The following is a 17,838-nucleotide window of genomic DNA, read 5'->3' on the forward strand; positions in this document are numbered from 1 at the left end:
GCTCCAGTAATAATGAACTACTCATGGTTTTTCACACCTGCTAATACTGTTCACTTTTTCCACTAGCCTGAGAACTGCCTTCATCGAAACCTTTCCAAAAATTGCCCCCTTTCTCCTTGCTCGCACCCAGTCCCACTGTATGATAAATACATTTCTATGACACTTTATTAAACTGTTGACAAAAACAATCTTGACTCAACATAAGTTCCCTGAGAACCAGGAGAGCCTCTTCATTTTTATATCCTTTCCCCCACTGTAGTTACTCAACATTTGTTGAATGGATGGATATAGAGGCAACTTTTACACATTTAAAACAATTAGAGACTAATAAGAGATTGTTATGTGTCAAAGCCTATAAATGATTAAATGATGGTAAATTATTTGTTGCAAGAGGGCAAGGGGCATGTCTATAGCATTTCAGAAAAAGTCATCCTTGCATCTTTTTAAGTTTAGAAATCAACTTGACAATGCAGGAGGGTACACCAGACAATGTGAAGGTGTCTTCCATGTCCAAGGCTCTAAGTTTAGAGAATAAATTTAAGAGACATTTTGACTGATTGTCCTTGAAATCATACTCCACCTGCAGAAGCTCAATGTCTTCATGGTTTTCAGATCCAGGAATATTCTCCATCAATATGGCAGACATCACTTTCACATTCATCTTCACCATATCTAACTCACTGAGCAATTTTCCAATCTGTAGAGAACAACACAGTCACCAGTCAGTGTGTGTGACACAAAGAATGGTTACCTCTTTTCCTTCTCTCAGGGGACATTTACTGAAAGAGAAAATCTTTTGTAAAATTTGATATTTTCAAATTTAATATTTTAAATTAATATATTTATAGGTTTTATAAATGCATAATCTGTCACCAGAAAAGGACTTAGCATCTCTTATAATAAATCTAAAAGCACATTCTAGGAAAGTTAAAAATAAAGAGAAAAAAAATCGGATTAGAACCAATACGGAGAAGGGCGAAGGTGACTACAGCAGGAACCAGAACAAACTGGAAAATGTTGGTCTGGGTCCCTTGGCAACTAACAAGAAAAGGCAAGAAAACAATGAAGGCGTTACTCTTCTCATAGTATTAGAGAAAGAAGAATCAAGGCAGAAACACTTTTGTTTTCTTCCTGGATTAAATTCTGAGAACTTAATCACATGGATTTTTATATAATGCTGAATAATAACAACACAAACCCCTCAAAGATAGTTCCCTCAGAGCAGGATGAAAATGAACTTCATATAATAATTGCTTTTCTGGACCTTTCATCAACAGATATAGACAAACAAGTAAATGTAATTTCAGTTGGCACAATTAATAATACTAGCGATAAGGCTACCACTTACTGAGGTTTCTGAAATGATATATGGACAATCCTATCAGAAGCAATTGGAATCAGCTAGTTGACACAAGATCCATTCCGCAACCCAGCGTCCATGAAGACACAAATGCCACTAGCCACACACAACTGTTAAGGGCTCAGGCTTTAGGGTCAGAAAGAATCCATGAGATTAAGTCCATTTAGAACTGAACCCCAATAAGTCACATAGCATGATCACTAAGCTCCAGTTTCCATCTCTGCAGAATGAGGGTAGTAATGTATCTCCACCTCACAACGTGAAGAAGAACAAACAAACTGTATATAAACTGCTGAGAACTTAGAAAAAGTCATCAATAAATACAGTTGTTGCTATTGTTACCTGTTCTGGGACCAATGTAATAGTCGTGTTTCGGGGAGTAATTACAGAAGAAGGAGCTGGTGCAGTAGGACCAGATGTTGGTGGTTTCGATGAGATCTGAGCAGTCTATCAATAAGATATGTACACATTATTATTTGAATTAACATACCCACGCCAAGCCCGGTTTTTCTATTCCAATGACTCAATCATTTTCTCTCAACTAAAGTTCAGGTTAGAGGGCGTTAGCCAAGAGGAAATCAAGTATACAACCTACTCAGCATTTTTAGAAGAGTACTAAGCAAATGGTGTGCCCATAATAAAGTATTCAATAAAAGGTGGCTATTATGATTATTACTAAGTTCAAATTTAATAAAACACTCTTAGTTTTTACCAAAGGTCTACCAGATAAACTGTTATGTGAGATTACTGCTGTCTTCTCTTTAGGTTGTTAAAAACAAATGGTAAATCGATTCGTGTCAAGTCTCTTTAAGTCACAGCTGACAAGGCATCTCTCCTTTTCCAGCAATGGCACTTCCCCACCCCTGAGTGGGACTTGAGGCCAGGGCTTCTCAACATTAATGTGTAGAGAAATCTCCTGGAAATCTTGTAAAAATGAGATTCTAATTTACTTCAGGGTTGAATATACCTAACAAGCTCCCAGATAGTACCCCACATCATACTTTGAGTATCAAAGTTCTAGGCCACTACACTGTGTCTTGGAAGAAAGAACAAAAGGGGTATGGTGACCAGGCTCATGGGCAGAGAAGAGGATGAGGCAGATGGCTAATGGCCAGGAGCAGCCTGCACAAGTAAAAGAATTGGCCCTTGAGACAAAGCTCCCATAAAGATCTGACTTTTGGTATATACCTGAATTCCTTGTTTCACCAAGCAAGACTAACCAATCTATGGAAGGAAAGAACTACTGTTTTTACAGTACAGAAACAATAGAAAATTAGGAGGTGAATTATAATCAGCCACTCAAAGTGTTATAGTTCAAAATCTTAAAAATTATTTGCAACTGTGGGATGAATACATGTAAACAACCCCTCCCATGGACATAATATTAATAATAAACAAGTATATTATAAGACTACCCAAGTAAAGATCCTTGTCTAGCAGCAATCCTCTCCTTTGAAAGCTGCCCTCTACTATAGCCAAATGATTTCTATTTGGAGCCTTCATATTCTTAGACTTCAGCTCATTTGTGCAGAAATAGAAAACTGACCCAGGATTGGTTTAGGGAGTCCATGCTCCCAGGTTATTTGACTTGGAATCTGAAAAAGCTAAAGCTATACCATGATAACTTAGGAGTTGTTATCCACTAGGTGGAAAAAGCTAGTCTGTAATGAGAGAGAGGAATGAAGGTGACAATCACACGTACACACAGAAGTGGACAATTGATAAGGCATTTGAGTGCCTGGTTCGCTGTTGTTCCGAAGATCCGACTAATGCCAACCTTCTTGTGGCTTGGTTATTCTAAGAGATATTGCAATATCCTTCTAATAATTAATTCATCTTTTTGCTTAAGCTAGATAGTAGTAGGTTTGTCCCTTTCAATGAGAAAAGACCCATATAATAATACTATCTTATTCCGCATGAGTCAAAGACAGACCTCCTACCTCTTGTTGCTTTGTTTCAGCCTCTGCATCTGAGGGAGGAAAATGAACACCTTTCTTAAGCAAGTCAAGGTACACTTCTTTCACTTCACTTACATCCACACCTCCTGGGAAACCCTGGGACCAAGTCTGAAAACAGCAGCAAAAACAGAACAGAATTCTTAAACCAGTGACAGAAAATGATAATTATGTATCTTGCACAGAATGAGAAAGCTACTTTTGAACACCAAGGACAAACTGTATATTTTCAGAGACTAGAATAACACAAAATATTTTTAATCATCAGATTCTCATGCCTCAACATTTTGATGAAACCCTGGAATAGATACTATTGCTTTTTGCGGTACTGAATCCAGAATTAATAGACATATTCTAAAATATCATCAGTAGCTCTTTTGCCAAGTAACTCCGAAAGCAGTCAGTTATCTACTCCAGGACATAGCTTTTATATCTGTAATGTACATATTACTCTTTCCTACCTGACATGAATAAAATAGAAACTGAAAGAAAAGTAAGAAAATGACTACGAAGTCTTCAGAAAAAGGGTACCATCCAATGCCAAAAAATATTACACAAAAGAGTAAAATGCTTTCTGGCTCAATCACAGCATTGTAAAGAATCACTAAACCAATTAGAATATCATTAAATCTCTAATCTTAGACGTTTACCATCCCAAAAGGCATAAAACAGACTCACCTTAATGAAATTCAAGATTCTATTCTGAATGTCTAATGGTAAGGTGTATCTGGGATTCAGCAGCTTAACCAGACTATCTTTAATGAACTCCTTCTTCACAATCAGAGATTGGAAACTTGGACCACAGTTCTGCATGCACATGTCAATAAGCTAGAGGGAAAAATTAAACATTAAATCTCTTTGGCAAAACCACCGCCTCCTAAATATAAATACAAATTGCTAAGTAATGGTTTCCACCAGCATCCTAATTAACGACTTAGTGTCTACTAAAACACACAGTAAAATGTTAGGTTCTGGGAATATGAGGAAGTATAAGGTATAATGCAACTGCTTAGAGGATAGACTTCTTGGGGAGTCAGGACACAATTATAACAGCATTAATACTAATACAAGGTAACAAATAGGAAGTGCCAACAAAACACATAGACTATAGACAGGGTATCATTTGTCCCAATTTTTTCCAGAGAAGTTCTGGTACAGCCTGTTTTTCTTATAATTCCCCCCTTTCACTGTCAAAAAAAATGTCCTGGTCTGTATGATAAATTCCATAGGCAGTCACCCTAAATTATAGACCTTTATAGATAGATGTGATTAATTTAGGGCCAAGTAGTCTTAAGACTTTTGGTAAAAACTGGTTCTAAACTGGACCCTGAAAAATAGTTAAGAAGAGTACAAATGAATATAGAGATATATTCCGGACAGGTAAATGATATTAAAAACATATATACAGGTGACAAGGCATATGAGTTGTGAGAAGAATAAGTACTTTTGTCTGTAGAAGCTCCTTTATGAGGTGAATTGGGGACCCCAAGGAGGTAGGGTAGAGTCTAGAGGGGCATCATGCAGCATGTAGAGAAATTTGCATGGCCGTGAAGGAATCTGGGCCTTTATAAGAAATCACTTAAGTATTCTTAATAGTTTGTCACCATTGCACCTCTATCTTGAACTTGAGAGAAAGGTTGGTGCCAAGCAATACTCAGGAAAGGTTTTCAAGCAGCATTCTACAGGGAGAATTAGGGCAGGGTGGGGGATGGTAAACGAACTTGGAATGATGGAGAAATCCAGCCAGGGACACACTAGTACAAGCCTGATGCAGAGACGCCTAAGCTAGGATGATGTGGGTGCAAGGAAGGAAAAGTCATGAGAACTAAGAACAACTTTCAACAACTGGCTATCCAAAGATGATTGAAAGTTAACTGGCTGTCATTCTGCATGAGATTGATGGAAATTTGGAAATGGATGGGGTGGTATGATTGGTCTAGGGTAAAAGTGATGGGCTGAAATTTAGAAATTCTGAGTTTAAAAGTACTAGGGATCTCTTCTAGGCCTTTTGGCTAAGATCAAGGGTAAAAGTACTAGGGATTGAATGTTTGTGTTCCTCTCAAATTCATATGTTAAAGCCCCTAATCTCTAATGTGATGGTATCTGAAGGGTGGGTGAGACTTTGGGAAGTAGTTACATAATAAGAGTAGGATCCTCCTTAATAAGACTAGTGCCCTTATAAAAAGGGACTAAAGAGATGATTCCTCTCTTGACCACATGAGGATAAAACACGACAGCCATCTACAAGCCAAAAAGTGGGTCCTCAACAGACAGTGGATCTACCAGCATCTTGATTTTGGACCTCACAGCCTCCAGAACTATGAAAAATAAATATGTTGTTTAAGCCACCTGGTGTGTGGTATTTTTGTCACAGAAGCCCAAGATGACTCAGACAGAAAGGATGGCAGGACGTTCAAGGAGAGGTGTTTAGCTGAGAGCACCACAGTTCAGGAAAGAGTTAGGCCAAAAGCAAGTTATCAAGGCTGGCTGTGATGAGCAGAGAGGAAATATGGCTGTCATAATGGGGTTCGCCTGTTAGACCGGAAGAAAATTCAAAAAAGGTGACAGAATTTCAGCCAACAGAAAATGAAGCATAAAATAAAGAGAACATAATATTGGTAAAGTCGAAAGAGGGCAGAGTCTCTGGGTGGGCGGCTTATCAAATGGTTAAGATAACAGACTGAGAAAAGCTCGGTTAGGTTTATTGATTGGGGGTGGGGGGAAATGGTTCAATAAAAAAAACAAGCAGAGTCAGGATAAGAAAGAATTAGTTGGTATTGAAGAATTGCAAAGAGAAAGCGGATTTCTAAAAGTAATCTAGAAACAAAATTAAATCTCTAGTTTTTTCATGCCACCATCTCTTGGGTTAGAGAGGTCACAGAAACTATAATGTGGCCAGGACAGGCATAATCATCCCTACAGAAAAGAAGTCCTGAAAACTTGACTTTACATCATGCTCTGTATTGTCAATTTAATGGCAATACAAAAATAAGGTATGAAAGCTGTCGTTTTAACGGCATTGTGGCTAAGGCGGCAATCAGAAAATACAGAAGCTGAGCACATACAGCTATGTGAAACAGGGAAAACATTTAAGGCAAAGGAAAATAAAAACAAAATCCAAAACATAGTAAGATGAATCTATCTTAATGCAAATTGCTTAGAGAAAGCTAAGTTGAGAGTTAAATAACAAAGACTGTTTGCCTGACACATTATTGAGTTTTTATTAGGTGAAATGCTGAGGAATACCTCTAGTTCAATGGAAATTTATGAAAATACTTTATTCAAGTGGTTATGCAGTCTTAGGCAAGACATCCTCCAAGTCTCGCTTTCTTTAATAGTAAAATGAATGGTGAAATTTCTTGCTAAATACACTACAAATCAATTTTTACCTTTGGAGCACCAAGAAATATTTTATTAGAACAGGCATATTCCCAAGAGGTTACCTGTACAAAATCAAGAAACACCATGACTCTTAACATCTGGGGATCACGAATCATGCTTTTCCTATTGGCATCTAGAATTTCGGGACTATCCACTTCTACATCACCTCTTGCCATTATCTCATCAGTACTTACTTCACACCTATCCCGCCCCTAGCCTACTTAGACAAGCAATAAAACCGACTGTGTCAAATTGAAAAAAAAATTAAAAATGATTTTACACATTTTGAAATTGGGCTTTGTTGCAATTTATGTGTTAAGATTGTGTTTAAATAATCTATTTTTTGGAAACAGGGCAACCAAGAAACCATAATTTGAAGTAGAATAGAGAACCTAGAAGTCAAGGGACTAAGACCAAAGAATGTGCCAACTTATCCTTACACTAAGCTGCAGTATCTTCACCTGCAAAATGAGCACAACTCCTCCCTCTTAAGACTTCTTGTAAGGCTTAAATGAAATATAACATACATGAAGAACCTGACACATAGCAGGACCTTAATAAATGGTATTTTGATGGATAATTCCACAGCAGGAGAGAATGTATTGACTAGTTGATATAAATATTATTTTCATAAAGACTAGAAGAAAAAGAGATACTTGGTGGTTTTATTTCTCACAGTAAACTCCTAAACCGAGTACACTGAACCAGGCTTTAGGGTCATCCAAAGTTGAAGACCATACCCGGGTGTAGCCACCCTAGGGGCTGAGTTCACTCTACAACAAGCTCCTGGAGAAATAAACACATTTTACACTAATTCTGAAGTCCCGATAGCTAACCATCTATTAATTAACTAATCCCCTGTTCATCCACCTTCCCTTTGACAATGACAGTGTCTTGCTTAACCACAATCAAATCATTCAAGAAAAGGTAGTCTCTGTCTAAGTGTAATAAAGTCTGGTAAAAAAAAAAAAAAAAATGCTTTCTAAATAACCACTGGCTTGACAAAACTGCTCCACAACTGATGTGGGAAATCAGAGTCACATTATACTCCACCAGAGACCTAAACAAGACTAACAAGTCCATGGAAAACCCAAATGACCAAAGATATACAGCACATTTATAATAGACACTGACAGGCATTTTGACAGGCATTTATCACTTCATAGCAATAAAATGGAAATGTCATCTATGGGTATTCATTTTTAAAGAGTTTATTGGCAAACATATAATTGTCTTTGACAGATGTTAAATGATGTTTGCTGTGACTAAATTCCCTCCTAATCATGTCTGGCTCAACTTAATGTTTAAGTCAGTTCTGAGGTCCTAAATAAACCTCTGAGTAGTCTGAGGTGAGGTGATTGGGCCACTAAATCTATGACTTGGGGAAATTTGCATGAAGCTACCAAGAATCCAAGGCTTAGTTAAAGAAAACCTAAGATGTAGGTACCTTAATGAACTCTGACCCTAACAATTAGGGGCTATTCTGACACCTCCAACACGTGACTCCCCCTTACTTGGGCACAGGTTTTAGATTTGCTTGTTCTCATGTACTAGTATGGAAATTACAAGGTGGAGGGTGTAGTTACTTGAGCTGGAACGAGTAATGAGAACAGGCAGCAGCTGGTAGTAAGGCTTGAGAGATCAGACTACTTGAAGGGAAGAAAGAGTGGGACCCCAGACAAAAATGGAGGGCCAGAAGAGACAACACTCTAGAATAACGCAGCTTCTTCAGGGGTGAGTCCTAGTTCATTCTCACAAGGAAAGAACCATGACAGAGGAAGATAAGGAGACAGCGATAAGAAGCAACCACAGAAATGTCAAGTAGGCTGTGTGCAAGAGAGAGAGAGACAAACCCATTACAGAGAATCAACAACTTTAAAAAAGTGATAATACCACTTGCTGAAATATAGAAAGTGGCATAAATTCCTCCTCTATCCCTTATCTTCCTCATTCAATTCTTCTACCCTTTGGCAGCCTTGAGGTATCCGAGAGCCACTTAATTCCACACCTACCTTTCTACCCTGATTCTACAGTACGTTCCATTAGTACTTGAGTCTTTTGGGATACTAAGAGAGGTAGACTGGGAGACTCTCATTAAATCATTAATTTGGTCAACACCTGCTGCATTGATAGATGTATGAGGGTCCTGCACCATGCATGAAGGAATCAAAGACATGAATGAATCATAGCAGCCCATTCTTTCAAGGGGCTTGATTCATTCTGAGATGCAAGGTGGTATAGGGCAAGGGCATGGAATTTATATTGAGGGGTGAGTTGAAATTTTGCCTAGACCACTTAAATCTTGAGGCGGGAAATCACAATCTCACTAGCCTCAGTTTCTTCATCTGTGAAATGGAGTTAATGATACAACCACCTCACAGGGGGAGAGAGAATCGATCAGGTGTCAGGCAAAGGTTTCTTTCCATCATCAATTCACTGTTCTGATCTCTCTACTGAAGTGCCTTACTCCTCCATTCTGTGACCTACCTCAATGGCTGTGAGGTGTAAAGGACAGGGGAGAGTTCAAATAAAGGTAAGGAAGGAAAATGCCTCTAAAACTATATTTGGATGTCGACTTGAAAGATTTCTTCAGTGATGGCCTCATTAAGACTATTTGATTCATTTCTTCTCATTCAGTTACTCTTCGGGTAAGCAAGATTATCAGAAGTTTTCTTCCCCATGAAACCAGGAAACAGGAGCTGTGCTCACCTCTGCCCCATGGCCCTCTTGATAAACACTCCCAAAGCCTCTAAGAGCAGTGTGATGCTGGCTGATTAGTGCCATAACCATGCACGTGCTGGGCGGAGGTCCAAACGCATGCAGAAGAAATTAGAAAGCCACACAGCTCGCTCTCAGGCAGCAGGCAAGGCTTGTAAAACATATCAATTGAAGTTAGAAGGGCAACTCACCAAAGTGACTGAAGAGGTTATATGGCCAAGGATAGGGGGAAATGGTAACAGGTCAAATAACTGTCCCATACCAAATTCACAGACAATATGGTACACAGAATTGCTTAAACCAACAAAATATACAAAATATATACTCCAAAATATACCAAGCAGCAGAATTTGTTTGAAACTTAATTAGCTGCCAGGACCTCAGAATTCCACAAGGGTGTTCGAGTGCAGCACAAAGCTAAGAGGGAGGCATTTTTCAAGACTTCAATTCTCCCCACGTGTAACATATACATACACCTCTTGATCAGATCAGTAGCTACAAGTTTTAACCATAAGTTCCCATATCCCGATCAGGAAAAACTGGTTTTCCAGGAACACTCTTTCCACAAAATTAAATATAGGGGTGAAAAGGGTTAAATATTTGGTGACGGAAGGAAATTTAACTTTGGGTGGTGAACACACAATGCAATATATGTACAACGTATGGTTGAATTGTATACTTGAAACATTTGATTTTATTAATGTTACTCCAATAATTTTTAATTTAAAAAAATGCTATTACAATCAACTAAATTCTCTTGATTCTGCAAGTCTCAATAAAGTTTTAATTCATATTATAAATAACTTTTTGCTAACCTATTTTCTCAGAATATGTACTTTTTTTTTTTTTTTTTTTACCTAGAATCAAAATGTTACTAATTGCTTGGGAAATCTTAGAGTCTTAATTATAAAAAGAAAATACTTACTGACAAGGTAAGTTCGATTTCTTTATGATTGTAGTTTTTAGAAATCCTTTTCTTCAAAGCTTTTACTGCGTCTTTTGGCCTACGGCAGTAAATACAGTGAAATGATCAGTTTAGGCATAGCGGAAAACACGGAACCTCTGAAAAGAAATACGCATTGCGGAAAGTGGAATGGCTGAGAAGACCAAGGCTCTGGCTCTGCTGTGTGACCCTGGGTGACACTTTTCACACCTGTTTCCTCATACATCTAGGCAGACAATAACACTTTCTGAGAATCAAATATTTACTCTAGCACTGTTTGCAATAAAAACTAGAAACTTAAATATCCAATGATATTAGATTGAATAACTTGTAGTAATCCCTATTAAGAAATAATCTGTGGCTTTTCAAAATATCTTATTAAATGGAATAATAATACCATGGAAAAAAGGTTCATCACATCTTAACAGCAAAAAAAGTGGGTTATGAATCAAAACCCTAAAAAGTTAACTATATACCATATATAGTTATTATAAACCACTGATCAAATAAAAAACAGAGTGATCTCAATAGACATAGAAAAAGTATTTGGTAAAATCCAACATCCTTCTATGGTAAAATTAAACACCAAACTAGGAATAGAAGAAAACTTTCTCAACTTGACAAAGGGCATCTAAGAAAAACCCACAGCTGCTATCAAACTTAATGGTAATAGACTATAAACTTTTCCCCAAGACCAGGAACAAAACAAGTATGAATGCTCTTGCTAATTCTATTCGACACTATTACTGAAGTTATAGCTAGGACATTTAGGCAAAAGAAAAGAAAAGCAAGAAAGAAAATACATCCAAACTGGAAAGGAAGATGTAAAAGTATTTCCATTTGCAGATGATATATTTTACAGAGAAAATTTTAAGGAATCCAAAATAAATTATTAGAATAAATTTAAGGATGTTATAGGATACAAAAATTAGTATACAAAAATTAATATTTCCACACACTAGTGATAAAAAAATCTCAAAATGAAATTTAGAAGATTCCATGTATAAAAAAAGTTAGCTATAGTTTTGTTGAGTGATGGAGTCATTTGTGATTTTTATCTTATGTTTATCTGTATTTTATCAATTTCCTCTGAGTCATGCATCACTCATGTAAATTTTGAAAAATATTTAAATTTAAATTTTAACCAATCCCACACACAAAAAATTTACATAAGAGTACTGTCTAGAAAGCATTGCTACACATGAAATATACTCATACCTATATCCCTCTAACAATGCACACATCCAGTTTACAGGAAATGTAATTTCCAAAACAATGAAGTTTACCCATTTTGATTAAAAGACTCTCCTGATCACCCTATAGGCATGAGATGTACGAGGAATTACTACTAAGTCAGCTTCTGACATGCTACGATTTTGTGTTACAAAAGGAAGAATTATGCAGTATTAAGTAGAGGGTCAAAATTTACTTTGAGATTGTCAAAAGGTACAAACTTGCACTGATAAAATACACAAATCATGGGGACGGTTAGCACATCCATTTTACATGCAGAAGGTCCTGGGTTCGCACCCCAGGTGGCTGAGAGCCTGTGGCAGGAGATGCCCCGCCTTCGGAGATCCACTTCTTTAAAGAGAAACTGCAGCATCCATAGGTCAGGGGTGGAAGTGTGTGGGGGTGGAATTAAAGAGGGGAAAAAAGAAAATTAACAGACTATATCCCTTATAACAATCTATAATTCAGATTAAATTTATAAAATAGTTAGCCTCGACAATTTTTTTAAAAAAACAATTCTCTTAAGTTTAAAAGTGTAACAAAAGAGAGTTCATTTAAAAATACAGCATAAACATGGGCAAGCTGTCATTCAGAAGATAAAAGTTGTCTCGTGACAAAGAGAGGAAAAAAGATTACTAGATTATTTCCTGGTTACAATAATGTCAATTGCTCAGAGACAGGTCACCCCATTAGTTCACTAGCTTCTTGATAACATTTTTCAGCTACAGGAACATAAAATATCAGCAATCAGAGCAGGGGGAATTCCTAAAGAAAACAATCTCTCCTTAAAAAAAAAAAAAAATCTTGAACAAGGAATTTGAGCCTCAGAGATAAAATTTGAAACAAAGACAAAGAGAAAAATTATAATGGATTCTCAGACAAGCAGCTCTCCTAACACTTCAATCTGACATATCTTCAAAAGGCAGCATGTACCTAAGGGGTGATGAAAACACTCTTTCGACAAGAAAACTAAAGAGTTTGCTAAAGAAAGTGTGCTGTAGTTCTGATGCTTCTTATCAGAGGTAAATGCAAGAACCACATACTGTACTCACCCATCGTTGACAGTGTTAATAATGTCACAAATGTGCATGAACTGGCCCCAATCTTCAGTCTGAACGCCAGCAAATGTAGCCTTTTCTGCAAAGAAGAAGCTATTGTGTTGACTCTGAGCTACAACGGAGTAAAAAATGTCTGGTCTTTCTAAAATAATCTGCCTGTGGTTTGCTAGCAAACACCATTACGTTTATATTACCAAACGGCAAAGAACTTTTTTTCTGAGCAATTCTCAGTAATTTAGGAATCAATCAAAACCCAAGTTCAGAGTGCTGTTGTAGCAACAGTAATGAGTGATCTATTAATAAAGACTACAGACATAGCACCTGGCTATAGGGCTAGGACAGGCCCACTAAAGCTCCATCTGCCTGCTGTTCTTCAGGGGCAAACAGGTACCTACCTATAGAGCAGCCATCTATAAGGTGAAATACATAGTGCTGAGTATTTCATATAATTTCATTTAATCCACTGTTATAGAAGGAACAGAAGTTCGGAGAAATTAAGTATGCAAAGTTACACAGCCAGTACAAGGTACAAATGGCATTCAAATCTAAGTTGTCTGATGCCAGTTTTCAATTTTAAAATCATTTCTTCACCTGGGGCAAGGAGGTGTTGAGAAAAAGGGATCAGAACTACTGAAACTGTCCATGTCCTTTAGCAGTAGAGCAAGGTCACTCCCAGCACCTGTACAAAGGTAAAGGTACACCAGGCAGACTCGAATGCTCTTATACCTACAACTGCATCATTTATCAATCAAGATATTTTTCCCTCTCCGGACATCCTCAAAAATACAAAATGCTCTCTAGAAAGGGTAACAGAACACTCAGCCTGAATGAACTTAACATGTTTATTACAAGAAGATCCCTCAGCATGAAAATACCAGGTCCTAGTATGAACGAAGAGAAAAATCAAAAAGGTAACAAAAGAATATGGATTTGGTTGAGGAAAAGAACTATTTGAATTTGGCATTCAATGGACAAAGCTGACCAAACTCGTGTTGTTTAGGTATATACTAGTGTTATTCCTTTTTCCAGAATCCTTGCTCCTCATTCCATGCTCTTCTTCCCATCTTCCTAGAAAACTCTTTTTCATAAGTTTTGGGTGTTTTTCGTTTTTCTTATATTGTGAAGGGACCATATTATAGTTACTACAAAATTGTGTGTCTTCCTTATAAGATCGCACATGTGGGTTGAGATCAGGTGTTACCTTTGCCTGGTTCGGGTCCAGGCATATAGTTAGCAGTCAGTAAATGTTTGCAACATCAAAACATTAATCAGCCTATGCAGATTGTTTGAATCCATTTCCACTCAGGGTTCATTTTAATATCTAATGGGATAAAGCCAACAGTTTAGAAAGCATTTCATCCTCAAGGATAGTTACTCTCACCCTTTTCAAAATGTGGTAACTAAGTGGTTTCATGTCACACAGCGGTTAATTGTGCATTAACCCAAACTCTAAATCTGAGCCTCCTCACTGTAACTACCAGGTTCTCCCGACCTCTTCACCCTACTGTGCTTGGCGTCAATATGCACTGATGCCACACCCGGTTCCCAAAGGAGATATCAGGGGGAACGAGGAAGGACGGAGTTGGTGCTGGTAAAAGTCACTGTCTTCTGCGTACAGTATTGAGTACAGTCACAGGAGCAACGAGTTAAGCAGATTCCTGCGCGGTACTTAGTGTTTTGAGAAGCCTCTGGTGACCCCCAGATCGCTCCTCTGCTTCCCCCTTCACGCATTTCCATTTTCTTTGTTTACCCAGAAAAAGTAAATCAGGTGGTAAGGGCCGAGTGCCAGAGAGAACTGGTTTGAAGAGGCCTGCCCCTCACTGTGAGGTCACATCACTTAACCTCCTTGACCTTTCTTTTCCCCCTCTGTAAAACGGACAGAATACAGTGCTCTCGAGCGAACGCACTTTACGAATAACCTTCCCCTGGCCAAGAAGTTTACGCCCTCTCCTTGTAGAGGCCCAGACACTCCACACCTGAATCCCATGCGTGGCTCACCTGCTCGGTTCCACTCCCCAGGAGGCATCAAAAGGGAGGTATATTTTGAGGAAGGGGTTAGTAGGAGTCGGTCATAAAGAAATGCCTCAAAGGGGCTGAGGTTGGAATGCGGGTGCCCTGGGAAAGTCGCAGGGGGAGGGGAAGGACTGCCTCAAACTTGACCAACAATGTCCTCCTCTGGCCGTGAAGGGAGTCAAGCGGGAAGGGTACCCCGACCCCCAAAGCCTGCGCGGCAGTCTTCCCCCGCACCTCTTTACCTATGAGGTGGCCCACGGAAGTCGCATAGGGATCCCGGTGACTCTTCCCAAACGCCATGGTAGCCCCAGGGATCCGGGCCCAGGAAATCCGCCTCCTCAGCTCTCGGGCTCCCGACTCCACCCGCTCGGTGTCCCTGGCTCCTCCTCTTCGCCCGAGCGCTTCCCGGGCTCCGGGTGGAGGCTGCGTATCTTGCCCGGCCGCTACGAGGCGCCCGCACCCGGAGTCCGCCGCCGGGGCGGGGACGCGGGGGCGGGGACACGGGCCCCAGCGCACCTGCCACGCGCCCCGCGGAACTGGCGAGGAGGGGCTGCTGCAAGCTCCAGGTGGGACTCGCCCGCGGCTGCCGCCACGTGGAGCCCGCGAGAGGGACGCGGGGAGCGAGCTCCGGACCTAGGGGGGCCTCTCGCCCCCGCGGAGCTGGACCGCCCCGGAGCCACAGAGTGGGAATTCGAGACACCCGCTCTGATCCCGCCGCCTACTGGGCAGATTGCTGCCTTTCTCTGCGCCTCTTGCACTACTTTGTAGAGAAAAAATAGAGGGTTAATAACACAAATCTCGGGATTATTTTGAGAATTAGGGATGCAAACCACTTAGGTCTGTCTGGCATCCACAAAATAAATCTTCAACCACTGAATGAATCGAGTAATTAGAAATATTTACTCCCACCCCCACCCTCGCCCCAGGGATCCGGGAAGGGCGATGTGTCCCTTTAAAACTGCAGGTGATAGGCAGAAGGAATGGCTTTGGATTTAGGGGCCTCTCCGGCGCCGGCGTCCTTTGTCTCCCTCCTATTTCCTAAGGGACCACAGTGCGTGCCAGGCAAGCTGTCGGTTCCTAACCCTCCCTCTGGGAGCCGTGTTTTCCAGCGCTGCCGAGAAGAGGAAAGGGACTTTCTCTCTGCGCAGGCAGGCTTGGCGAGTTTCTTTCAAGGACCGCTTTGGAATGTAAATCTTAACTTGAGCAGTCTAACCTCTCTCCAGTTGCCCTTTCAGAAGCGGAATTTATTTCCGCGCGCGCGCGCGCGTGTGTGTGTGTGTGCGCGCGCGCATTCAATTAACATTTGGTTACCGATATTAATCTCCAACGATGCCGATGCCGGAGCCTGCTGGAGTGGGGTTCTCCAGGTGATTGAGGGCAATTAGCCATAAGGTGGGATCCCCTGTGCCTCCAGATTTGCTTCCTGCTGTCAACCTGGGCCCAATTCCACAAGCTCTTCTTTGGCCCTGGAAATAGTGACAAGAGAGATCAAAGGGGGCGTGGTCTGTTTTATGCCCTTAGTCTTATATATTTCAAAATGGAAGTCAAAACCAACTGCAGTGGCTTTTTTTCTCTCTCTCTCTCTAATTCTATTTCTAATTTTCCTTGACCTGAGTGACCTGTAATTCTAAAATCTAGAATGAAGCATTTTGTTGTGATGGTATTTCTCGTAAAAGGATTGGTCCTACCTGTAACCAAAATTCTTTCCACTGCTTATCCAGGGTGAGTATCCATTTCAGATGGTGCTATTTAACAACATCCTTAGTCATGACTACAGCCTCTGCTGGCACTGTTGAAAACCTCTTTTGGGACATCAGCAACCTACTCTCTATTCCATGTAATAGACTCTAGCAAAATATTTTGTCTTTTCGGAAGCTTATAATCAAGCAACCTTAAGGAGAAAGTCAATTTTAGCTTGGGCTGCTGGTTGGTGTCAGTGGCCTTTCATCAAGGAATAAGAACGAGGAAGGAACCAACCATCCGGACAGATTTTTTAACATAACTGATACTTCTTATGTGAGAGAGTTTTGTTTTGTTTTGTTTTGTTTGTTTTGTTTTGTCTTTTCTTGTGTTTCAGGACTGAGGCACTGAGGACAGGAGAACTGGCACCAGGGAACATGTTCAGGACGTTATGGCTGGCTAAGCAGAACCAGGTTAATGAGTACTACCTGTGTTCTGTCTCAGCTATGCCTGAGGAGCTTTTCCCTCCGTGTTCCCATCATGGTGTTGCAAAGGCCACAGTCTTCCCTTTCTGCGCTCTGCCACTTTCTCCATGATCCCCTGACTCCCCTGGGAGGAAATCAATTCAGTCGATGTTAACATCGTCTGGGAGTAGGATACTAGAATTCATAGTCAAGTTAAGGTGGGAGAATGGACAGAATTCTAGAAAGAAACAAGGGTAAAATTTCTGGGTACCAGGAGAAAAATCTCATCATGATTTTACTTCCAAGAACACTTACTAAGTATTTATATGTTAGTCATAATGCTAGTTGGAAGCAAGGAAAACGACCTTTGTTTAAAATACTCTTAGTGCATGTAAATGTTGAATAACTATGGTATACACCTGAAACTAATACATTGTATGTTAGCTATATTTTAATAACATCTTTTTAAAAAATATGCAATAAATAGTTCTGTAAAAGTGAGTTTGCAGTAGAAAATAAAATAATAAAACACACTAAGTGCATGGAAGTGGAGATTTAAACGTAGTTTTCACAATCCTGGAGGCAAGTAGCATTCACTTCATTTTTACAAATATATAATCTGAGATTAAGAAAAATAGAGCTAAAATATAGTTTGGCTAGAGTTTGAATCAGCTCTGTGATTCTAAAGCCCATACTATGACCACTAGGTGAATCTGCTCACTGAGTATGACTGCTCTTTATTTTTAAAAAAGATCCATTTGATTCAAAGGGAGACCTTTTGAAGAAGATAGGAATGGGGCAGTCATACATATACTTTGCTGGGACAACATCCTATTCTTTTGTACTTGTTCAAGAATGTGAATGTTTTCTATACTAGAACTATATGCTAGATGTGCTCTAAATACATTATTTGTATTATCTCATTTAATCCCATAACAACTTTCAGTCCAGAAGCTGTGACTTTAACTTTTGGACTATGCACTTCTCATGGGTAGAACCCTAGGTGGTCGGTGGTACCATTGACTAGTTCACA

The 17,838-nt window shown here is 39.6% G+C and overlaps 1 protein-coding gene across 2 annotated transcripts in view; it reads right to left on the bottom strand.

The window, feature by feature from the left end:
• TOM1L1 (target of myb1 like 1 membrane trafficking protein) overlaps positions 1 to 15,146 on the bottom strand; it is a 47,139-nt gene extending 31,993 nt beyond the window's left edge. The window contains exons 1-7 of one of the 2 annotated variants that reach the window (XM_016154742.2): positions 14,904 to 15,146; positions 12,643 to 12,727; positions 10,340 to 10,418; positions 3,994 to 4,143; positions 3,301 to 3,426; positions 1,703 to 1,807; positions 581 to 697 (exon numbers count right to left, since the gene is read on the bottom strand). In XM_016154742.2, the coding sequence (XP_016010228.2) occupies positions 581 to 697; positions 1,703 to 1,807; positions 3,301 to 3,426; positions 3,994 to 4,143; positions 10,340 to 10,418; positions 12,643 to 12,727; positions 14,904 to 14,961 (720 nt within the window). In that variant the 5' untranslated portion in view covers positions 14,962 to 15,146. Of the gene's footprint in view, positions 1 to 580; positions 698 to 1,702; positions 1,808 to 3,300; positions 3,427 to 3,993; positions 4,144 to 9,405; positions 9,566 to 10,339; positions 10,419 to 12,642; positions 12,728 to 14,903 lie in introns of those variants that run through there. The other variant, XM_016154753.2, reaches the window with a different exon arrangement.
• Between the last annotated feature and the right edge of the window lie 2,692 nt (positions 15,147 to 17,838).

Source organism: Rousettus aegyptiacus, unplaced genomic scaffold (assembly GCF_014176215.1).
Source record: "Rousettus aegyptiacus isolate mRouAeg1 unplaced genomic scaffold, mRouAeg1.p scaffold_m13_p_6, whole genome shotgun sequence".
Lineage (NCBI taxonomy): Eukaryota > Metazoa > Chordata > Mammalia > Chiroptera > Pteropodidae > Rousettus > Rousettus aegyptiacus.